The sequence below is a fragment of the Mixophyes fleayi genome, chromosome 2, assembly GCF_038048845.1.
Source record: "Mixophyes fleayi isolate aMixFle1 chromosome 2, aMixFle1.hap1, whole genome shotgun sequence".
In the NCBI taxonomy this organism is placed as follows: Eukaryota; Metazoa; Chordata; class Amphibia; order Anura; family Limnodynastidae; genus Mixophyes; species Mixophyes fleayi.
The window spans coordinates 144,700,630-144,725,592 of NC_134403.1; the positions used below are offsets into that span (position 1 = coordinate 144,700,630).

Below are 24,963 nucleotides of genomic sequence, written 5' to 3' on the forward strand. Positions count from 1 at the left end.
TTACAGTAGGCCAGTGCCTAGATAAAGCAGAGACTGAGATGCAGGACTTCCCCTGCACAGCCTCTATATCAAACTATTTTTTTTTTATTACAATGCCAAAGAAAAGTTAACTGAAATAGTGAAAATAAAAATGAAACAACAGGAGTTTTTCAAAAGTAGTGGATAATACCACTGTATTTTTATACAAACATTTCTGAATGAAAATTTGTACTAAATGAGCCACATTTATCCTGGCTTTTAGGGTCACAGAAATTTATAACCCAGAAAAAATATGTCAGGCACAGGGCACAAATGCGGTTTTGTGATGTCACATAATTCTGTGATCACATCAGTTTTCTTGGGGAAGGGCAAAAATTTGCAGGCCGTGTCTTCAGTGGTGGAAATGTTTGCATCTTCTGATTAATCAGTTTGTTTCTTGTGGTATGCTCCCGCATGCAAAAACAAGACTTTGCTGGAACAAGATATTTAAACCATACTTGCCTACTTTTGGCAAGTTGTATCCGGGAGGGGGGCGTGTCTAGAGGGCGGGAGGGGGCGGGGCACGGTGAATCGCATAATTTTGACCCCGCTCCCGTGACAAATATGGCGGTTTGCCACGGGGGGCGGGGCCAAAATGGCGCGATTCACAGCGAATCTCGTCATTTTAGCCCCGCAATTGCGGGATGCGGGAGATTTGCCAGCTCTCCTGGGAGTCTGTGATACCGACCCAAATTTCGGGAGTCTCCCGGACATTCCGGGAGAGTTGGCAAGTATGATTTAAACAATACTGAATATGTGGAGAGGACACAGTTACGGAGTGTATCCTGTTTTTTTAAAAGTTTCCAGAGATGGTGGAGATCAACCATCAACCTATACTTTATATGGGAAAGTGCATTTACATCAATCTCATGAAATTATTAAATTGTACGATTGATACACATGGAATAAAATCAGTCCCTCTCTCTCATTATTAATTCCTTTATTCCATGGATAGTCCAGTCTTTTGAAGATTTATCCCTAATACTATTCGACCCTAAAAACAGAGTATTTTTAGTAGAGATGGGCGGGCTCGGTTCCCCGAGAACCGAAACCACCCGAACTTTGGGTATCCGAGTAACTCGGCTCGGTACTCTCCCGCCCGTTCGGAATCCAAATCGAGGCCGAACGTCATTGTGACGTCGTCGGATCTCTGGGCTCAGTTCTCACAACACTTGAAGATTATAAATACCTGCCTCCACAACAATCCATCGCCATTTGACAGAGGGAGAGAGCAGGGTGTAGTCACAGGCTGATTAGAGCAGGGTCAGAGAATACAATATTCTGATTCCAATTGTGCTAACAAAAATCGCTAGAGAAGAGAGGAGGATAGAGGAGGTTGTTTTTTTTTCAATATTTGGCACTCAAAGTGCTTTTTGGGTGTCCCCCATAATTGTGCATAAATATTTCTGGCTGTCAAAATTACTATCTGTCAGCAGTATCTAACAAATAATTTTTAGCACTCCCCAGTGCTTTTGGGGTGTCCCTCATAATTGTGCATAAATATTTCTGGCTTTCAAAATTACTATCCGTCAGCAGTATCTACTAAATAATTTTTAGCACTCCCCAGTGCTTTTGGGTGTCCCCCATAATTGTGCATAAATATTTCTGGCTGTCAAAAGTCATATTTGTCAGCAGTATCTACCAAACAATTTTTAGCACTCCCAAGTTCTTTTGGGGTGTCCCCCATAATTGTGCATAAATATTTCTGGCTGTCAAAAGTCATATTTGTCAGCAGTATCTACCAAATAATTTTTAGCACTACAAGTGCTTTGGGCTCAGAATGGATTCAAAGCAGTCCACATATGAGCAGAATGAGCAACCAGGTTCTGTCACCAGTCCTGATGGTAGTGTTCCCAGTACGTCGTCTGGGCAAGGCGATGTCAAACTACACAGTGTTTCGAAATCAGTCCAAAAAACACACACCCAAAAAAAATTTACTGTGTTGAAGCGAAAAAGAAGTGTAACTGAGCAAAAGTTAAGTGCCGATAAAAAAAAATTGCCAACATGCCATTCTAAACACGCAGTGGCAAAGAGAGAATGAGGCCTTCACCTTTCTCTATTAGTGGCAGATCCAAAAATGTTACCGAGCCTACAAGTGGTGCACAAGTACTGTTACGCGTCAAAGCCGAGCTGCAAGATAACAGTAAGGCATTAGAGGATAATGTTTGCTCTGAATCACAAATGACACCAATCCCTGTGGAGAGTCCATCCAACAGTGGAATGTCTAATCGTGAGCATTCTGTTAATGTACCCATAAAGGGGGCCCTTTCAGCAGTTCTGCTGATGTGTGCCTGAACAGCCGGTGGTACACCAAGTGATGATGACAGTTGTCTTTAGAAGAGGATGTGGCGGAGATTTGGTTATCCGACGAGGGCGCTGATGATGATGCGGTTGATTGTGTAAGTCCTGCACCAGAGGCAGCAGTGTGGCACCAGTGGCAGCAGTTCTGGCACGTGGGGTTCTGGCACCAATTTGCACTTTCCAAAACACAAGCAGGGATGACGCAGGTGGCAGACACATCTGGGCTAGTTTGAAGGATTTGTCAAAAAAATGTGTGACCTTGACCATAACTCCAACCAATCCTACTATTAACATGCAAAGGATGGTGGAGGGCCTATCAGGGATTAAACTGTATTTTTCCTAATTTTCACTAGTAATGTTTGGGTGTAATAACACCCAAAGACGAGTGCTCAATTGCTAAGAGTCATTGATGAAGAGGAAGACAAGCAGGCTTGTCTGTAGATTTTGTAGGCAAATTGTGCTGCATTATATAGGTAACACCCAAAGAGAAGAGCTCCATTGCTCCATTGCTAATTGTAATTGCTGAAATAGAAATAATAGGGCTGACAGTCTTGGTCTAAATCTGCAGTTACATTTTATTGTACCATAGCTCACTGCGAAACAGGAGAGGTGGCAGGGTGTAGTGATAATCTTCCTCAAACAATACTAATTCATCCCAGCATCATAGAAGTCTGTGTAGTATGATGTAATTGCCGATAATGGCCTTCCAATGGGAATGACTAGTTGATTTTAGGGCAGAGCTGTCACGATTTGTGGGCAATTCTTTTACAGCAGAGCAAATATCAAAATGTTGTGCGGACTCATCTGCATCACCACTGGGTGTCTTGGGAAAGCAATTTTTTTTACAACAAGCAGTTGCCAGAGAAACTGAAGGAGAAGACGTCCAAACAAGATGTTGATAAGTCTGGGATCCTTGCAAAGAAAATTAAGTATTTAATCGACAATTAAAATATAGTTAGCACATTTACTTTGTTTTATTTCACATTATAATTTTCTGTAGCACCTTTTCAAAATCTATTATTAAGGCAATCACTTGACTCAAGCTAACCGTGTCTGCACTTTCTTCACAGGTAACTACTTCGCTGGACTAAAGTATATTCCCCTCAAATGCTAGTCTTCTTGCAGCTGCTGCATTCTCCTTCATGCTGTTGCAGAAACCAGATATTGACCCTAAATGTTTCTGGACACAAACAGCATCTCCTGCATCTCATTTTTAAAAAGTTCTGTAACACCAAGTTGATAGTGTGTGCAAAACAGGAAATGTGATGGAATTCAACCCTGCTGTAATGTTTGACCAATATTGGGGTCGTAATCAGAAATGACATATCCTCAGGAGAGTCCAAGCAGGATTAGCCATCTTTCAATGACATCTCTTAGTTTTTGGAACAGTTTGTCAGCTGTATGCCTCTTAGTGAAGCTGCTGATACACAGAGTAGCCTACTTCTCAAAAATGTGACGTACCTGGGTACATGCTGCTGCTGTCCATGCTGGGGAAGGCAAATGACCAACTCAGTGGGCTTTCACAGTCATATAATCTTTAGTTTGCCCAGTTCCGTTTGTACACATATCTGTGGTTAAGTGTACAGTGGGTAGAATGCCATTTTGTCGCCCAATAATTAAATTTTTATGAACTTTCCGGTACAGGAGAGAATTAGCTTTTCTAGTAAAATGGTATAGTGATGACATTTGCTAACAGGGACAGAACACCTCAATTAAATGTCTTAAACCAACTGTATTAATAGTGGACATTGGACGCAGATCTAACACTAGCATAGTACCCAGGGCATCTGTGATCCGCTTTGCGACTGGGTGACAGGTTTCATTCTTGCTTCCTCTTGCAAAGGATTGTTTAACTGGCAATTGTTGGTTCAGGGGATATTGATTATGAAGGTGTTGGGGGGGAAGATTGCAGGTGCTGGGATGTAGATGAGAGAAGGGAGGTAGATTATGCTGGACTGCTTGTTGTTATTTTTTTTAACCTTAATTTCTGATTTTCCCAACAGTTTTCCAAGAACTCGCTGAAAAATTACGAAACATGGATGAGGATCCCAGATGGTTAAGGTCCCTACCCCTACTGAGTGTGGCTTTAAAAACGCTACAAATGGATAGACAACTCTTGCCAGGATTTGTGTAAAAATAATTCCACACTTAAGAGGTGAATTTTTGGTCTTATGCCTTTTTGTTATCACTGGCAAAAACTGCAGCAATTTTTCTTTTCAAGTGTATGAAAATCATATTGTGACATAGGAGGTGGGAAAAACTGAATAAAAAAAATGACTGGAAATTAGTGTTACTGAGGTTAATAATAATGTAGCTACAAAATAATACCTAAATTATGTTATTTTAGCACCAATAAATGTAATTTTTTTTAACAAATTGCAAAACAGAACCAAACAAAACCAAAACCAAAACACAACGGTAATCCAGATCCAAAACCGAATACAAAACCAAAACACGGGGGTCAGTGACCATCTCCAATTTTTAGCATTGTTAACACAAATAATATATTTTCTGGTATTCTTTTATATTATCAGCAATGAATTTAAATATATGACTATATGCTATAATTGTTGTAATTCTACAGATGAATATTTTAAATATACAGTAAAATTATTTAACCCCCTACAAAGCAAATACAATTAAGCGAGCATGTCCTCATAGAGTGTAGTGTCTCAAGGCCGGCCAGTTATCACCATGTAAGACCGGATACACCTAGCTGCATATTACCGGAAATCACATTCAAATCTTGGCAACAATGTAATGTTATTACAAATCCAAACAATTTAAAACATCCAGTTGCATTAGCAGTTACAGAGTTACATCTATTTCCTGACTCATTCAGGACTCTCAGTCCTCCACTGCGGCTAACCCTCGCAACCATCTCTATGGTACAGTTGTCAGCTCTCCTCTGCTTTATTAATCTAGTGATTTGTGAGGCTCTTTTGCAGCTGGAACAGCCAATACAATACAGAAAGCATGTACAGAAAACTGCACCTTGCAAATGATTATCAAGGACAGGTCAGCAGGGAAACCAATCAGCATAAAGAGGACAAACTAATTATTTTCTTTAAAAGTTTTAGCTTGGATGGTAAATGCTTAGACACAATTATATTGAAGGTGGGCATACTCTTCAGACTACATCCAGATGGCCAGGGACAGTTTTAGTCTTTAGGAGCATAATTTATCTAAATGCTTCAAATATGCTAAAACACCTCTGTTCACTAAGAAGGGTTTGCAGTAAATCTATACATAAACATATTTTCATTTGGACACTTTTAAGAAAAACTCTATGTAGCATAATTTAGCAACATTACCAAATATGATAAGCATAAGATAATTACAACAGGGGCGCACGCAGGATTGTCCCCCCTGACCGAAAAAAAAAACCACTAGAGGGAGCTGCTGTGCATGCGCCCGCGCATGCGAGCAGCTCCGTTTCGGCAGCGCTGTCCTATACAGCAGCCGCGGCGCTGTCAAAGAAGCGTCCGCGGCGGTGCTGTATACAATACAGCACCGCCGCGGACGCTTCTTTGACAGCGCCGCGGCTGCTGTATAAGACAGTGCCGCTATGGTGGCCACTTAGTTAGCGCAGGGGGGGGTTTCTGGAGACTCATAAACCCCCCCTGCGTGCGCCACTGTACAAATAGTGTACGCTCCTGCTGTGAATAATTCTAGAAACAAATAAAGAAAAAAAGCACTCAAAGTGTAAAAATTTGGGCACCAAAACGATAATCAAATTAATATTTGATTATCGTTTTGGTGCCCAAATTTGTTACACTTTGAGTGCTTTTTTTCTTTATTTGTTTCTAGAATTATTCACAGCAGATGTACTAATAGAAGATTTGGCTACCTGGTCTCAGCCTTTTAAAGACACTTCCACGCCTCTTTCTACCCCCAGGGGGTTGTGGCCTGTGACACTTTTTTCGATCACCATTTGCATGTTGCCTGATTTACTAACCAATTCTACTATGTGATCTAACTTTTCTGTAGAGCGTCACATCGATCCAATTTTATCATTAATAAATCCCCTATGACTCTGTCCATCTTTTGATATCAAACACAATGAAATTTTGACAATGTGACATATCCTTTCCAAAGATATGTGATTTTAGCTGTTCCCGGATACCACCCGTCCCTGTCATACACAATCCTGGTGTGATTTCTGCTCCTCACACCTGTATTATATTGTATATTTTATATACTTTGTTTAATCTTATACATAGTGATATCCTCTTCAACAGACTCATGTTCGTTTTTCGCAATGTTTGTATTTACTCAATGCCTTTTAATTATAAAACAAATGCAGAAAGAAAGCAATGGGGATTCACAGATTTTGCAGTTAAAATAAATGACCCTGATAAATTGTAAAACACGTATTTAATATCAATGATTACACAAGTGTAAGAAAACAAGCACAGAATATTTGAGACATTTCTGAAAATTGGTACAAGCGTAAACAAAGTTGTTTGGTCCATAGCAGTCAAATAGATATTTGCTTTCATTTTCTAAACTGTCCTAGAAAAATGGCAGAATCTGATTGGATGCTAGGATCACCCATTTTCTTTGCACAAGTTTTTAATAAACATCTCAATGCCAAATTCAGTCATTGTGGAAATGTGGTTCCTTATATGTATTCTAGGAATGTTCCATAGAGAACAGCTGCATTTACTAGTGATTCAGTCCTAAATCAGGGCTTCCTTAAATCCTGCATGTTGGCAATTTGAGTACATTTCGTAAACTTGTAAAATAAAAAATGAAAGATTGCAAAAGTAACTACAAATTCTAGATAAAACAGCACTTGATGGAAATATTTAGTGTACTTACATGTCATGCTTTCTTCTTCTCTAAAATGAGAAATACAATACAAAACGTTAGTTTTAAAACACTTATAAATAGTTACCATCAACATTTCTGTCTTGGATAAATGCGCCATAATCATTATGTAAGTAAACCTCAGTGGGATGGGAGACAGTGTTGTAACATAGTAAAAGGAGTATCAAGCCATATGGCCAATTTGGTCAGTCATTATTGGGGTTATTAAAGTTATTTTATTGTTTACCAAAAATCATTGTCTATGCAATTTGTGTGGTTCCAAAGCACAAAGCGATTTATTAGCAAAAGTAAAAGAATACGTTCAATAAATAAGTACAGCCGATATATACGCTGCGCCCTGGATCCAGTATACAGTCATTCAGTCCTGAAGTCTGTGGTCAAAGTGACTGCATGCTGGTCCCAGAGCCCCTGTTATATACAATCAGTGATACAGTGAAAACAATACAGATGATTTGGTATGTTTCCATAGGTTCAGGCTTCAGGAAGGTCCAGTATAATGCAGGTCATTGGCCAGTTGAAACAATGTCATCCAAGGGTGGGGGTAAGCTCTCCAGAAGATGCATTCTAATCTTCCCGCCAAGAACTAGTTCAAACTGGTCTATTTGCATTACACAGACAATAACATTCATGATCATTTATTCCCTATAATACATATCAAGGTGCGATCCTTTCGGCGATTGAACCGGATGTCTGCGGATAAATAGGGGATTAGAATGATACCAAACAGGATATGTTTTCTGTGACCTTGTCACGGGCACTAGGAGTCTTTGCCCAGGATATCACCAGATGATGGACTTACCAGAGTAATATAGCTGGTACTATGGTTCTCTGGTAGCAGGGTGACAACGGAACAGGAGAAACAGCAGATGGTGAGAGAATGCTCAAGGAAAGTCTATGACTAGCAGCAACTGGTAATGAGTAGATGAATGTACACGAGGAACCAGATGGACAAGGAGACGTGTGGAGAGTCAGTGGTCTGCGTATAGCAAGTTGTACCACTGCTGTAGTGAGGAGGAATGTCCAGGAGTAGCGAAGAGGTAGTGAGAGTCAGCGGTCTGCGTATAGCAAGTTGTACCGCTGTCTATAGTGAAGGAATGGAATCCAGGTGAAGGTAGGTAACGGTGAAGTCAGTGGTCTGCGTATAGCAAGTTGTACCACTGCTATGTGAGAGGATACTTGAAACTGGTGTCACAGGGAACAGGAGTCAGTGGTCTGCGTCAGCAAGTTGTACCACTCTTATATATATGTGAGGAGGGGCACAAGGAGATGAATGTAAAGCAGAGTATACACGGGCACACAGAACTTGATCCCACGATGAAATCCACAATACAACGATAACTGACAAGCACTGCTTGAAGTATACAAAGTCACAATAGGTATCCAGGCAATAGGAAACAAAGTCAATGGTAACAATAGCTTCAGTGGATAGGAGGCTCCGGAGGAGAACACAACTCAGTCCAGATGGATATGCAATACAAAAGCAAAGTCAATGGAAAGTATGCATACCGCGGTTCAGGAGAGCAGGCTGTCAGAGAGACGTGCAGGGATACCTGAACGGCTGAAGGCCGGCAGGAGGAGAGACCACTGGAGGGTGGAAGCGGTAATCAGGTTGGTGCAGCGCACGGCAGGTAATCCAGAATCAATGAAGCAATACTCAGGAAGCAGTAGTAAGTGAAACTGGAAACATGATGAACACGGGAGAGTTGAGGCTGTCTGGTATCCAATAGTAGAGGTGGAGGCAGCGGAGAGAAGGCACGCTGAACACGGGAGAGTAGAGGCGGTCTGGAACCCTGTAGTAGTAACGGAGGCAGCGGAGAGCTGACACGATAAACACAGGAGAGTTGAGACGATCAGGAACTCTGTAGTAGTAACGGAGGCAGCGGAGAGATGACACGATAAACACAGGAGAGTTGAAGTGGTCTGGAACTCTGTAGTAGTAACGGAGGCAGCGGAGAGCTGACACGATAAACACAGGAGAGTTGGAACGAACAGGAGTCCGGTAGTAATAGCAGATAGGAATCAGCTGAGTGCAGACACGAAGAACAGGAGCAGAGGAGAAGGACTCTTTGAGAAACTGGAAGGCTTGAAGAGCCTCAGAGGACCATTGTTTAGTATTGGCCCCTTTACGAGTTAGGGCCACAATAGGAGATGCAATCGAGGAAAAATCTTGAATAAAGCGTCTATAGTAATTGGCAAAACCTAAAAAACGCTGAATTGCACGAAGAGTAGTTGGCTGAGGCCAATGTAACACAGCATTCACCTTTTCTGGATCCATCTGAAGACCAACTCCGGAGACAATATATCCCAGAAATGGAATCTGGGGCAACTCGAATGAACATTTTTCTAACTTGCAGAATAAAGAATTTTTCCGGAGTCTGGAAAGGACCTCTGCCACATGTTGATGATGAGAAGGCAGGTCCTGCGAAAAGATCAATATGTCGTCCAGATAGACGACGACACAAACATATAACAAGTCCCGGAAGATCTCATTAATGAAACCCTGGAAAACAGCGGGGGCATTACATAACCCGAAGGGCATTACTAAATATTCATAATGCCCGTCTCTGGTGTTGAAAGCTGTCTTCCATTCGTCACCGGACCTGATTCGAATTAAATTGTAGGCACCACGAAGATCCAACTTGGTAAAGATCCGGGCTCCCTTGATACGATCAAATAACTCAGTAATTAATGGAATGGGATACCGATTTTTGATAGTTATGGCGTTAAGTCCACGGAAATCTATACAGGGGCGTAATGACCCATCCTTCTTTTTTACGAAGAAAAACCCTGCTTCAGCGGGAGAGGTAGAAGGTCGAATAAATCCTCGCTGGAGATTCTCTTGGATGTATTCAGATGTAGCTTGAGTTTCAGGTAACGAAAGTGGATACACACGTCCCCTGGGAGGAGTCTTGCCAGGTTGAAGATCAATCGGACAGTCCCACGAACGATGAGGAGGAAGACGTTCAGACTGAGTTTTATCAAATACATCGGCAAAAGAAGCATACTGAGGAGGAAGTCCCGGTGAATAAGGTGAAATGGAGGATTGCTGTATTTTGAGAGGAACGACTTGAGAGAGGCAACGATGATGACATTCAGACCCCCAAGACGTAACTTGAGGAGTGTGCCAGTCAATCTGAGGAGAGTGACGTTGAAGCCATGGAAGGCCTAATACAATCGGACTGGTAGTAACAGGAAGAATTAAAAATGAAATTTCTTCCTGGTGTAATACACCAATTTGAAGGGTTACTGGAGACGTACTCTGGGTGATGAGACCATTAATAATGCGTGATCCATCGATAGCAGTCACGGTAATAGGTATTTTCAAAGTAATCACTGGTAGGGACCATTGATTCACGAGGGATTTAGAAATAAAATTTCCTGCTGCTCCAGAGTCAATAAGTGCTTGGGACTTAAAGGATTTGGTAGCAAAGGAAACTGTAACATCAAAAGCACAAACTTTTAATTTCGTAGAACATGGAGAGGACTCCAGGGACCCTAACTTCACCTCTCCAGAACTGGTTAGGGCCTGGCATTTCCCGATTTTTTAGGGCATGAATTGAGCATATGAGTAGAATCAGCACAATAGATACAAAGTCTATTTTTTACTCTTTGGTCTCTCTCCTCTGAAGTTAATTTGGAGCGACCTATCTCCATGGGTATCGCCGGAGATGAAACTGGGCGAACTTGAGGGCTTGAGCGAAGAGGTGCTTTAAATGAAGTTGTTTTTTCAGACTCTCTTTCACGAAATCTCATGTCTACACGGTGGCAAAGAGAAATCAAATCTTCTAGAGAAGTAGGTAATTCTTGAGTAGTCAGTGCATCTTTAATTTTATCAGAAAGCCCCTGCCAGAAGGCGGCAATTAACGCTTCAGTGTTCCACTGAAGTTCAGAGGCTAATATCCGAAATTGAATGACATACTGGCCTACAGTACGAGAACCCTGACGTAGACGGAGGATGCTGGATGCAGCGGAAATAACACGACCAGGTTCATCAAATACACTTCGAAACGTGGAAATAAATTTGGCACTATCCTGTAATAATGGATCATTTCTTTCCCACAGAGGGGAAAACAAGGAAATGAGATAGGCCACTCTGGAACGATGAGTAGAGAAATTGTGAGGTTGAAGCTCAAAATGAACTGAGCATTGATTTAGAAAACCCCTGCATGTTTTGGGGTCTCCATCATATTTTGAGGGAGTAGGCAGGTGTAGCGTGGAAGCAGTAGACACCTGGGATGGCACTGGGGAAACGGAGGAAGGCACAGGAGCATCAACAGTAGCTGTGATATTTTGCACAGATGTTCTTTGGGAGGCTAACGCCTGGCAACATTGCAGCAAATGTTGTTGGCGAACATCCTGTTGTTCAATACGGGTAACCAGATACTGCAGCATCTCTTTAGCTGTAGGTTCCGCTCCTGGGTCTGTCATGGCCTGATCTTACTGTCTCGGGCACTAGGAGTCTTTGCCCAGGATATCACCAGATGATGGACTTACCAGAGTAATATAGCTGGTACTATGGTTCTCTGGTAGCAGGGTGACAACGGAACAGGAGAAACAGCAGATGGTGAGAGAATGCTCAAGGAAAGTCTATGACTAGCAGCAACTGGTAATGAACTTGATCCCACGATGAAATCCACAATACAACGATAACTGACAAGCACTGCTTGAAGTATACAAAGTCACAATAGGTATCCAGGCAATAGGAAACAAAGTCAATGGTAACAATAGCTTCAGTGGATAGGAGGCTCCGGAGGAGAACACAACTCAGTCCAGATGGATATGCAATACAAAAGCAAAGTCAATGGAAAGTATGCATACCGCGGTTCAGGAGAGCAGGCTGTCAGAGAGACGTGCAGGGATACCTGAACGGCTGAAGGCCGGCAGGAGGAGAGACCACTGGAGGGTGGAAGCGGTAATCAGGTTGGTGCAGCGCACGGCAGGTAATCCAGAATCAACGAAGCAATACTCAGGAAGCAGTAGTAAGTGAAACTGGAAACATGATGAACACAGGAGAGTTGAGGCTGTCTGGTATCCAATAGTAGAAGTGGAGGCAGCGGAGAGAAGGCACGCTGAACACGGGAGAGTAGAGGCGGTCTGGAACCCTGTAGTAGTAACGGAGGCAGCGGAGAGCTGACACGATAAACACAGGAGAGTTAGAACGAACAGGAGTCCGGTAGTAATAGCAGATAGGAATCAGCTGAGTGCAGACACGATGAACACAGGAGAGTTGAAGTGGTCTGGAACTCTGTAGTAGTAACGGAGGCAGCGGAGAGCTGACACGATAAACACAGGAGAGTTGGAACGAACAGGAGTCCGGTAGTAATAGCAGATAGGAATCAGCTGAGTGCAGACACGATGAACACAGGAGAGTTGAAGTGGTCTGGAAACCACAATAGCAGTAAACAGGAATCAGCAGGAGCTGAATACACGAGGAACACAGGAACACCTTCAGAGGCTCATGGGGAATGAGACTCCAAGATCAGGCAACCATGTAATGATCACAGGTGGTTTAAATAGGGAGGGTTGCCTGATCATCCAATCAATTAAAAGCAACAGGTACTGAAGGTTTGATAAGGGCTGCACATGCGCAGACCCTCAGGATGGCGGACGGCCACGGTTCCTGAACACACGGGAAATGGCACTCACAGTCCGGTGAGTGACAGACCTGAACCTTAGTTCTCACTAAAGTGTATATAACATTATAATATTTAACTATAAACTAAATAACATTTGTTCATAAACGACTGTGGATTGGAACTATTATAAATTTGAAATATATATAAGTGAATGTGTAAGTGTAAGTGTATGCGTGCGTTATTTATCGTGCGATTGCGCCATGACACGCATTGTACTGATCGCAATCGCACAATAAAACAATATTAATATACATTCTTTCATCCAATTATTCGACTTCGACAGGGTACCTGTATAGACAGTTTCCTGGGGTAGAAATCATCGAATGTTTGTTTACAATGCCTACCCCACTCAGCAACAGGCAGCACCGATTTATTGCCTACTGCTCTCTAACGACGGAACCGCCCCAGGCAACCAAGGAAGCCTGGGGCGGATCTCAAATAGGATGCAACTCCTACGATCCTGTCCGTTGCCCCCCTTCCCCGCATGCGCTCATTGCTCCAACTCCCTTCTACCACTGATGCCTCTAGATTCGGCAGGTAAACACACAGTCAGCTGCTAGCATAAGTCTCTCCCTCTCTGTCTGTCTTCCTCTCTGTGTCTGTGTGTAAGTGTGTGTCTATATTAGGGAATTTAGACTGTAAGCTCCAATGGGGCAGGGACTGATGTGAATGAGTTCTCTGTACAACGCTGCGGAATTAGTGGCACTACATAAATAAGTGATGATGATGATGTGTGGTCATTACTTCGTATAATTGGCTATGAATAGTGAGAGATGAATGCAGATGTTCTGTACATTAACCTATCAGGTACCGGGTAAACGGTTTACGCCAAGCTGCAAAGTGTGGATGCATAATTAAGTCACAAATGCCAAGTTACCTCTCTGCATTATTATGAATGATTAGCCAGATGACAAAGGGTTAAAAATAGCTATAATATATCTTAGCCACGACCATTGTTAGACTGGGGCATGAAGGGTTCACTGGGGTAACCAATGACTGAATACCATGTAGTGCTGTAAAAGGAGTGTTGGAGGGCCGGGTGCACTTAAGACAGGGGGTTATCATTTTAGACAAATACACAGGCAAAGCTGTGTGCACTACTATTAGGTGCACTCAGCCCTGCCTTCACGGGCAGTACTGTGTGAAGCGGGCATACCTCCAAACTGTCCTTGTGGTCGGACCAAATCCTGATTAAGCAAGACAGTCATCCAAATTCGGGACTGTCCCACCAGATTCTGGAAGTTGGCAGACTGTCCTGCTCTCTCCTACCTGTTCTTGTCACTTTCACCACCTCTGGCTGCTGTTTTTTTAGATCAGTTACTGTAACGATCTGCTTACAGCTTGCTGCTTTGTATTGGCAGCTCCTGTCTCCTGGAGTTTTGGACTTTATTATTTGTGTTTCATTTTATGTGTTAGCAGCAGTAACCAGAGGTGCTGCAATTGTGCCTGCTTCTTGTGCTTTAGGAGTTAACCTTCCTGATCACTAATTATTGCTTGCACCTGGGTGTGCACTTCTTATACTTGTCTCTCCTTCTGATATGCTTCTGGTTACCTGCTGCTTGGGATCTGTCCATACATCCTGCTTCCCTGCATTAGCTGTGCACCTGGTGTTTTCTGCAAATTCACATTACCTCCTGCTACCTGCATCTGGTATTTACTACAAATTCATGATTACCTGCTATTTGTACATTTCTGCAAATAAACATAGAGTGTTTTCACCATATTCGTGGCTCCTAGCTGTATTCCTGTATTTAACCATGACAGTATAACCAGCCCAAAAAACAGCTTAGTCAGGTGAAAGTTTTTTATTCTGGGACCTTTTTTCTGCAATTCATTTTCATTTTATTTTTGGAACATGTCTGCTTTACCAGCTTTTGAATTGCCACAGCTACAGGCCTAATCCTGCTACGCTCCAAACTGGCTAAATTTTCTACTTTGCTTATGGACCCACTAAGGAGACTGTCAGATTCTGTCTCTCCTAATTCAGAAGCTGCTGATCTATCTCAATCCACCTTCTCTGCTGCTGAACCTGTGCAAACAGCACCTCTTAAATGTGCTTCTACAAATTTGGTGTTTACTAAGAACTATGGTGTAACAAATTCCCGGTTCACAGGTGGTCCACGCCCCCATCTGACCGAAGAGGAGCGGCGGCGTAGAATAGCTAATAAACTGTCTCTACTGTGCCAGTAATAAACACTTCTTACAGGACTGTCCTTTCCGCAGACCACAACAGCCTACTGAACCATCCTCTGTTGTTTTCTCTCCGCATTCCGGATTTGTTTACGCTTCACCATTTCTGTTCTCTGGGATGAGACCCAATCTGCTAACCTCAGCCGCCTGTCCTGAGGCGCCAGCTAAAGCAGCCTGTCCTGAGGCGCCAGCCTGTTGCGAGGTCCCAGCCTCTGTCTCCTGTTGCGAGGTCTCATCATCTGCCTCCAGCTTGGAGTCTCCTGCCACTGTGTCCGGTCCTGGGTCTCCTGCCACTGTGTGCGGTCCTGAGTCTCCTGCCTCCAGTGCGGAGTCTTCAGCCGCTGCCTCCAGTGCCGAGTCTTCAGCCGCTGCCTCCGTTCCAGAGCTACAGTCCGCTCCAGAAAACTTGTCAGTCCATGCGGTCCAGCCTGAGTTGCCAGTCCATGCGGTCCAGCCCGAGTTGCCAGTCCATGCGGTCCAGCCTGAGTTGCCACATGGTGCTGTCTGCTTCGAGGCTTCTCAAAGTGCTGTCTGCCCCCAGGCTTCTCAAAGTGCTGTCTGCCCCCAGGCTTCTCAATGTGCTGTCTGCCCCCAGGCTTCTCAATGTGCTGTCTGCCCCCAGGCTTCTCAATGTGCTGTGTGCCCCCAGACTTCTCAATGTGCTGTCTGCCCCCAGGCTTCTCAAAGTGCTGTCTGCCCCCAGGCTTCTCAAAGTGCTGTCTGCCCCCAGGCTTCTCAATGTGCTGTCTGCCCCCAGGTTTCTCAATGTGCTGTCTGCCCCCAGGCTTCTCAATGTGCTGTCTGCCCCCAGGCTTCTCAATGTGCTGTCTGCCCCCAGGCTTCTCAAAGTGCTGTCTGCCCCCAGGCTTTTCAAAGTGCTGTCTGCCCCCAGGCTTCTCAAAGTGCTGTCGCTGCCAAGCCTGCCGCCCTCTCCGGGCCTGCTGCCAAGCCTGCCGCCCAGTCCGGGCCTGCTGCCAGGTCGTCTGCCGAATCCGAACCATCCGTTACCGAGGGTGCCAAGTCCGAACCGTCACCTTTCTTTGAGTGGCATCCTTCCCAATTTAATGCCCTTCTGAGGTTTTTTGCTTCACAGATCCTCTCCATACCAAGCCTTGTTAGTAGCCCTAGGAGACAGGTATTATTGCTTATATCCCATTTTAGGGGAGAGGCATTAGAATGGGCAAACCCATTTATTGAGACGGACCATCCCATCTTATCGGACTTACAATCCTTTATTGAGGCAGTAATTAACAAGTTTGTAACAACGCCTGCTATGCCATCTTGCGGGGTCTCTGCAATATCAGCAGTACCACCCATCTCACCTGGCCAAGAGATACCTTTGTGCTCCTCCCAGTTGGCGCAGGTCCCAACTCCAAGGAAGTCCCGTAAAAGGGGAGGATGTAAAAAGAAAGGAGGTTCTGCAGTGCTTCAACTTCCATCTGGCATGGTCTCCTTTGCCTCTCTGCCCATAGACGAGGACTTTTCTGCCGGGCCCCCCATTCTGGACTATGATTCTGATGAATTCAGACATTGGTGGTAATTGGGCGTCTGGAATCCGCCCTTAAGGGAGGTGGTACTGTAACAATCCGCTTACAGCTTGCTGCTTTGTATTGGCAGCTCATGTCTCCTGGAGTTTTGGACTTTATTATTTGTGTTTCATTTTATGTGTTAGCAGCAGTACCTCTGATAACCAGAGGTGCTGCAATTGTGCCTGCTTCTTGTGCTTTAGGAGTTAACCTTCCTGATCACTAATTAATCCTTGCACCTGGGTGTGTCCTTCTTATACTTGTCTCTCCCAGCATTCATTGCTGGTTATTGATGTTACTCTCTGTTGTCCCATCCTATTGTTACTTGTTCCTGCCTTCTGATATGCTTCTGGTTACCTGCTGCTTGGGATCTGTCCATACCTCCTGCTACTTGCATCAGCTTGCACCTGGTATTTACTACAAACTCATGATTACCTGCTATTTGTACATTTCTGCAAATAAACATAGAGTGTTTTCACCATATTTGTGGCTCCTAGCTGTATTCCTGTATTTAACCGTGACAGTTACTGCTTGTCTAGATCCTTGGAGGCCCTATTGGAAAAAAAAAATGGGTACATGAAATTTAGAAACCTCCAACCATTCCTGGCATTATATCAACAGCATCCACATTTAATAATTAGGCCTCTCTCCAGCCCCAACATTAAAGTAATAGTACACAAATTTGATAAATAGATCTATTTCCCTCCAATTAACCCCAAAATTAAATTAATAGTATTCCAATGGATAAATAAATCTATTACCCTCCTTCTAAACAGCTCCAGCAATAATAGCATTTTTGTTTAACAATCTCCCACGACCATCCACTGCATTAAATAATTAATATTCACATTTAATAAATAGCCCTCCTTCCAAAACTCAGCCCCACATTCAATTATAGACCCAAACCACCCCAGCATTAAAGGTCCCATCACCCAATCTTAATTTAATAGGCCCCACCAATAAATTAAATTGTCCCACTATTACTCCACAAATAAAATAGCATCCATTAAATAGTTAGCCCCCACCTAAACACCATTACATTAATAGCCTACCTTCCAACCAATGTACTACTAAGACAGCCCCCCATTCCCTCACACATTATAGCCCACCCCCCTATAGTTTTCTCCGTCTCCCTCCCTATAGTTTAGCATAGGCATGCCCCTCCCCCTCCCTATAGTTTAGTATAGGTAGCCCCCTATAGTTTATACTTCAGGCAGACAGGAAGTGAAGTGAGACTTTGTCTGCCGCACAGCACTGTGGGACTCCATAGGGCAGCAAGCAGCGTAGCGATTGGCTGCTTGTTGCTGTCCACTGACCACCAATGCTTTGAATCACTCCCGCCCCCCGCACCCGCACCCCCCACACCCGCAAATTGTAAAAAAACGCAAAGAAACAAAAACAAGCAGCGAGAAGCTTCACCCCACCAACGAAGGGGGCAGGGCTATCAAGCATCGGGTCACACCGGGGAATTCCCCCTAAGTTAGAATTTGAACCTCCACAGCATTAGAGATAAATTACTGCATGTGTAGAAGTTTAATTCACAGCTCCATGTTCATATTGATATACTGTAAGGCGGCGGTTCCCAAACTGTGCGCCACGGCTTCCTGGGGTGCCGCGGCGCTGTCACAGGGGTGCCGCGATCGCCTAGAAAAAAAAAAGAAAATAGAAAACACAAACAAAAAAAAAACAACTTACCCATCATCCAGCGCCGGATCCTCCTCCTCACTGACTGCCGGGGGCTTGACCTCATCATGTCCGGCAGTCTCAGTGAGCAGCAGCAGAGAAGACGTCAGGGAAGAAGGTAAGTGAAGGGGGGCACTGAGAGACACGCTGAAGGGGACAGATAGACGCTGAAGGGGACAGATAGACGCTGAAGGGGACAGAGAGACGCTGAAGGGGACAGAGAGACGCTGAAGGGGGCAGATAGACGCTGAAGGGGGCAGAGAGACGCTGAAGGGGACAGAGAGACGCTGAAGGGGGCAGAGAGACGCTGAAGGGGACAGAGAGACGCTGAAGGGGACAGAGAGAGGCTGAAGGGGGACAGAGAGACGCTGAAGGGGACAGATAGACGCTGAAGGGGGCAGATAGACGCTGAAGGGGACAGAGAGACGCTGAAGGGGGCAGAGAGACGCTGAAGGGGACAGAGAGACGCTGAAGGGGACAGAGAGAGGCTGAAGGGGGACAGAGAGACGCTGAAGGGAGACACAGAGAGGCTGAAGGGGGACAGAGAGAGGCTGAAGGGGGACAGAGAGAGGCTGAAGGGGGACACAGGCTGAAGGGGACAGAGAGACACTGAAGGGGGACAGAGAGAGAGGCTGAAGGGGGACAGAGAGAGAGGCTGAAGGGGGACAGAGAGAGACGCTGAAGGGGGACACAGAGAGGCTGAAGGGGGACACAGAGAGGCTGAAGGGGACAGAGAGTGGCTGAAGGGGGACAGAGAGAGGCTGAAGGGGGACAGAGAGACGCTGAAGGGAGACACAGAGAGGCTGAAGGGGGACAGAGAGAGGCTGAAGGGGGACACAGGCTGAAGGGGACAGAGAGACACTGAAGGGGGACAGAGAGAGAGGCTGAAGGGGGACAGAGAGAGAGGCTGAAGGGGGACAGAGAGAGAGGCTGAAGGGGGACAGAGAGAGACGCTGAAGGGGGACACAGAGAGGCTGAAGGGGACAGAGAGACACTGAAGGGGACAGAGAGACACAGAGGCTGAAGGGGGCACAGAGCGACAGGCTGAAGGAGGTGGACAGAGAGACAGGCTGAAGGAGGGGGACAGAGACGCTGAAGGAGGGGGATAGAGAGACACTGAAGGAGGGGGACAGAGAGACACTGAAGAAGGGGGACAGAGAGACAGGCTGAAGGAGGGGGACAGAGACGCTGAAGGAGGGGGGATAGAGAGACACTGAAGGAGGGGGACAGAGAGAGACACTGAAGGAGGAGGGCAGAGAGACACTGAAAGAGGAGGGCAGAGAGACGCTGAAGGAGGGGGACAGAGAGACACTGAAGGAGGAGGGCAGAGAGAGACACTGAAGGAGGGGGACAGAGACGCTGAAGGAGGGGGACAGAGAGACGCTAAAGGAGGAGGGCAGAGAGACACTAAAGGAGGGGGATAGAGAGAGACGCTGAAGGAGGGGGACCGAGAGAGACGCTGAAGGGGGGTCAGAGTGAGATGGCAAAGAGGGGGACACAGGGTGTGAGATGGCGAAGAGGGGAACACAGAGTGATATGATAAAGGGGAACAATGTGATGGTGAAGGGGTCTAAATACATCTTACGTCATTTTGACCCAACTACTTAAAAAACGGGACTACCCGGTAATTATTTTTGCTTAGGGGTGCCTTGGAAAAATTATGGTGACCCTAAGGGTGCCTTGAGCTGAGAAAGTTTGGGAACCACTGCTGTAAAGTATACAAGAAAGCGCCGTCTCTACAACGTAGAAATGTTTGTAAAAAAAAACATTGTACAGCCGGAGCGTTCTTGTATACTTCCTTAACAGCATTAATAGTAGTGTTGCCTTTTACAGTGACGTCAATAACTAGTACCGGGATGGAGCATATTCGCTGTTATGAAATGTCATTTTTTTTTTTTTTTTAACAGCCACAATTAGAGTTCGGTCGGGGGTATGTCAGCTTCGGAGTGTTCCAGTCAGGCATATTACTGTCGGGGTTGCTTTACTTGTTATAGTGAGTACCACCGCTGTATCTGTCTTGCATAATGTAGGGAGCAAAATATGTCCCTTCAGGGCTCACACATGTTGTGCATCATCCACTAATAGTTTATTGCTAGTTTAAGTCAACATCAACAAAAAATTTCATAGCATTATCGATAGCATCCCAAATGGACAGTTCCTGCTTATGCAACAGAAGTGCACAAAGTAGAATGTTATTACAAATCAGGCAGGCGAGTTCTCTCATTAGTCCCAGACTTGTTGTAAGAGTATATATTACGGTTACAGAAGCCGTTAGGAAAATGTCTAGTATATAGAAAGAAACATTTTAAATCACATAATAATTTGATTTATTTCAATTTATGGTTCATAATGGCCTAAATTAATGTAAAAACTCCAAGCAAATTCTGTCCCTTTTTGCTGCAGGACAATGATCTGAAATTAGTACTTACCTAGAGGAAGAAAAGAAACTCTCTACGATCCCCATATAGCAAAATACTTGGCTGGCGGCTTCAGAAAAAAAGTTGTTTCCCTTGTGAAGACTTATAGACACATTTGATAATATAAGAATTTTTCCAATGTTGCAGGTAATAAGGATTATCTGAACAACTCCTTTGTCATCTAAAACCAATGAGGTTGTATACCAGTTTTATCTTTGTACCTGTATCTATGTAGGAAAGTCTAAATGTTTAGAAGAATCTTATAACATTGTGATAACAGGAATAACTATCATGGCCATGTACTTTAAAGCATCCTACACATGCTTTCTATTGTTTATAATGACAGGGGCGCACGCAGGGGGGGTTTCTGGTTCTCCAGAAACCCCCCCCCCCTCCGCGAACGAACAGGCAGCAGAAGCATGTATAAACATGCTAAACACTGCCCCTTCCCACAGCACCTCCGCAGACGCTGCGCTGACAGCGCCGCGGCTACTGTACAATCCAGTGTCGTTTAAATGGAGCTGCTGCGCATGCGTGGCCACAGCAGCTCCTCCCAGACTGAGACATTACATCAATGGCTGCCCTGCTAAACGGTGAGTCCCAGGGACCCTGGGCATTCAACAAATTAAATATATTTCCAACAGTTGCTGTAGTGATGTACAAATGTTGTTGTAGGTTGAAGCTGATCTTGGTTATCCAGGTGGAAAAGCAAAAATAATTCACACTGATATAATAATAGCTTTTGCCATTAACAAGGTAAAACAATGTAAACATTTAAATGCAAAACTATATTCTTAAATATAAGTTTACACTGCACTGTTTTATGCTAAGTAAGGAATAGTTCTATCATCTCAGATTGTTTTACAGGAACCTCTAGTGAGACTGTGCATTCAGCTGGTTAGCATTAACGTCCATGTAGGTCAAGCAACATATTTGATGAAAGTTACTGCTGGCCATTAAAAGTTCACAGACATTTCAAGACAAACCCCTGATAAATGTCAGTTTTATTTTATTTAATGCCTCTCACATAGGGAGATAACATGGAACAGATACTAAATGTCCAAGTATTTGGGATGAGAGGGTTAATAGGTTAAAAGAAACCTACAGCTGAAATATATATATATATATATATATATATATATATATATATATATATATATACATACACAAGTAAACCCGTGCATGATACTCATGCATTCTAGTCAAATCAAGATACTTAAGGTCTTAAAAAGGTTCTTGTCATGCATTTGGGCCTAGCCCAGGCCTCCTCAGGGGAAGAGCGTTACTTCCCGACGCAAGTGCCCTTTTTAATGTGTGTTCATGAGGTAAAATTACCTCACGAAAATGGGTTTGACCCTCAACTCGTAAATTTAGCCTTTACTACCCCTCCCACGGGGGGAAGGGGGGATGATGGAAGTTAACTGACTTGACTATTCTAATTTTTTTGTCAAATAATGTCAGTATACCAAATTTCAGGTCAATTGGATGAGCCCTTTCTGAGAAAATAGTTTTTTACACACACACACACACACACACACACTAACGCACGCCTCTACACATGTGTGTTCATGAGGTAAAATTACCTCACGAAAATGAGTTTGAGCCCTACCAAATTTCAGCCCTTTTTGAATTTTTTTTCCCACACACACTAAGAATTTAGTAGGTCAGTGTATAACTCTGCCCAGCAGGTGGCGCTGCAACTTGGGTTTTTTTTCCACACACAGACGCCACTAAGCATTTATATATTAGATATATATATATATATATATATATATGTATGTATTTTTCAAGCTTTTATATGCGAGTCAGGCTTCGATTATTACTTTAATAATGAGTAATAAAATAGAGGATCCTATAACATTTTGGTTTATCAACATCATCATCTATTTATATAGCATCACGGGTTCCGCACCACTATCTTATTATTGCATAATGTTAGACTATGTAAATAACAATTTATATTGTGAATCACATGTACCTGTTATTTGCAGTAAAAAAGTTTATGTTGAAGGCTTATTATAGCACTTTATTTTTTATGTTTTATTGTTGCTTTGTTCCGAATTCATCTATTTGGAAACCCCCCATTAAAAATCCTGCGTTTGCCCCTGAATGATATACTATTTTGTGTTTTGTTGTGCAAGTTAATCATAATTATGTTAAACGTAGATTCCACTACACTTGCCTTTATAAGCTATAACATTTTGAACTAATTAAATTTCAATGGCTTTTCAATTCTACCAGTAGAAATCCCTGCTAATGGCTCCACTATCTATCCTAGAAGACACTCACTGGGATGATACATTTGTTGGCGTTCTTATTATACCAGGAATTCTCAGCATATTTGTCCTATACTTGGATCATGCAATGGTGCACATACTTTCCACAGTGACTGATCTCTTACAGAAGCTGCTTTAGACGTTTCAAGTTTGTGTAAGCTGACTAGAGTTCTACATGGAAGTATTTAAATAAACATTTGAATGATTGACTGATTATACAGCTATACATGGCAATCAGACCTAATTATTATACACTACTATTTTTATATTTATATTATTATACTATTCCCATTGCCCCTGTACCTCTAATGCTGCTAGAACCATTGTATGGTCTGCATGTATTGTTTGTAGCTTTTTGCACTTTACAATCAACTTCTATGAAAATCAGGATTATTGTTGTGACAGAGGTGGTAACACAGCTGCACAAGAGGAAATTGTGCTAATTATTTAATTTGTATACAGCTCCTATTGTTTTAATATTGTGGATGTGACTGCATTAGCCACAAGGTCTGTACAGATTGTGCAGTGCATCTTTGTAACGCTACATGAGGGGTATTATTTTATATTATATTCTTTACACTCTGCATTACTCGTACAAGCTCACAGGGATTACGGATTTGAGCATCAAGTTAGACAGATTAATTATCTGTCATTTACACAGTCTGCAATTCAAACCACAGATCATTACAACAAATAGTGGTTACATTACTTGATCTCTTCACGTAGTAGCAGTACCAATATCTGTTAACATTATTGCATCATGTTTACTATGGCACCTTACAGCTGGCCCTGGGGATTAATAGCATTTTATGTGCCTTTAAAGTATTAATGTTATAAACTTTGTTTTGTATTGAGATCAGTCTCTGATTTTCTGATGTGCAATTAGTTTCGAATTTATCATTTTGTTTTGTAGATTAATTATATGGGTATAAGTTGAGTGTACCCCATGCACATTTGCTTTTTTTTTGTTGCTTACAGCTTTACTTTCTCTCATTTAAAAAATACATAGTTAAACTAAAAAATGTGGTTTACGGAAACATAACATCAACATTATTCAGATTCTCGCTCTCTCTATGCATACATACTGTGGAATGTGTACATATACAGGATATGCAAACAATATTTCCCCTTTTGCCCCAGCTCACCTCTCCAAGATACTTCTTTATCACTCCCTTTGTTGGAATTAACAGGCTGTTGCTCTGGGCACTTCCTTTTATAAATACCAATCCAGCAGAGGTGAAAGTGAAAGTAAAGACATTTACAAGAAAGACCCATAAGTGATGGGAAATCTAGTTCATTTTGGAGATAAGTTCATTCTTATCTAGTTTGCTCAAAAGATATGTTCAAAAGATCAGGTCATTTAGTTCAGTTGTTCATTTAGTTCAATGGCTCCGGAACACTGCTGAGAAGTGATTGGAAACATAGATATATTCTAGACCAGTGGTTCCCAAACTGAGTGCTGCGGCTCCATGGGGTGCTGCGGCAATCTCACAGGGGTGCCTCGGCCAGGGCCAGTGGTAAGCAAGGCAGGGGACTACTTGGTAATTATTTTGGCTTAGGGGTGCCTTGAAAAAATTATGGAGACCCTAAGGGTGCCTTGAACTGAGAAAGTTTGGGATCCACTGTTCTAGACTATTGCACATACAGTACTGATGTCTACTACTACCTCATTAGATGAGTTATAGTCCTGTTAAAATGATCAGATATGTTTAATATGTCTGATCATTTTTAATATTTTAAAAAGTGCAATCACTTATACAACACACTAGCAGTGACATGTTGAGCTCTGCAAAGTTAATACAATTTTTATTATTCTTTTTCACTTCCATAAAATGCAAATGAGAAATACCCAAATTCAGTTTATTATAAAGTGTCCCTTTTTTGCATTTAAAATACAGTCATTAGAAAAACAACTTAACTCTTCCTTTTTATCTCTCTTGAAGGTTTAATACATCTCCCCTATATATGGTGGTGTAAACATAACTACAGTATGTAGCATGCGGCACTCAGCTAGATGTCTTGAGCTGACAGGAAGGTATCCTGTGACTTGTGAGCTAAATGATTCAAGTGACTCAAAAGAGCC

The 24,963-nt window shown here is 43.2% G+C and overlaps 1 protein-coding gene across 2 annotated transcripts in view; it reads right to left on the reverse strand.

The window, feature by feature from the left end:
- LOC142141555 (lysozyme g-like) overlaps nucleotides 1-24,963 on the reverse strand; it is a 64,517-nt gene that overhangs the window by 19,626 nt on the left and 19,928 nt on the right. Inside the window, exons 1-2 of one of the 2 annotated variants that reach the window (XM_075200152.1) lie at nucleotides 24,026-24,112; nucleotides 7,144-7,163 (exon numbers count right to left, since the gene is read on the reverse strand). In XM_075200152.1, coding sequence (XP_075056253.1) covers nucleotides 7,144-7,150 — 7 coding nt within the window. In that variant the 5' untranslated portion in view covers nucleotides 7,151-7,163; nucleotides 24,026-24,112. Of the gene's footprint in view, nucleotides 1-7,143; nucleotides 7,164-24,025; nucleotides 24,113-24,963 lie in introns of those variants that run through there. The other variant, XM_075200154.1, reaches the window with a different exon arrangement.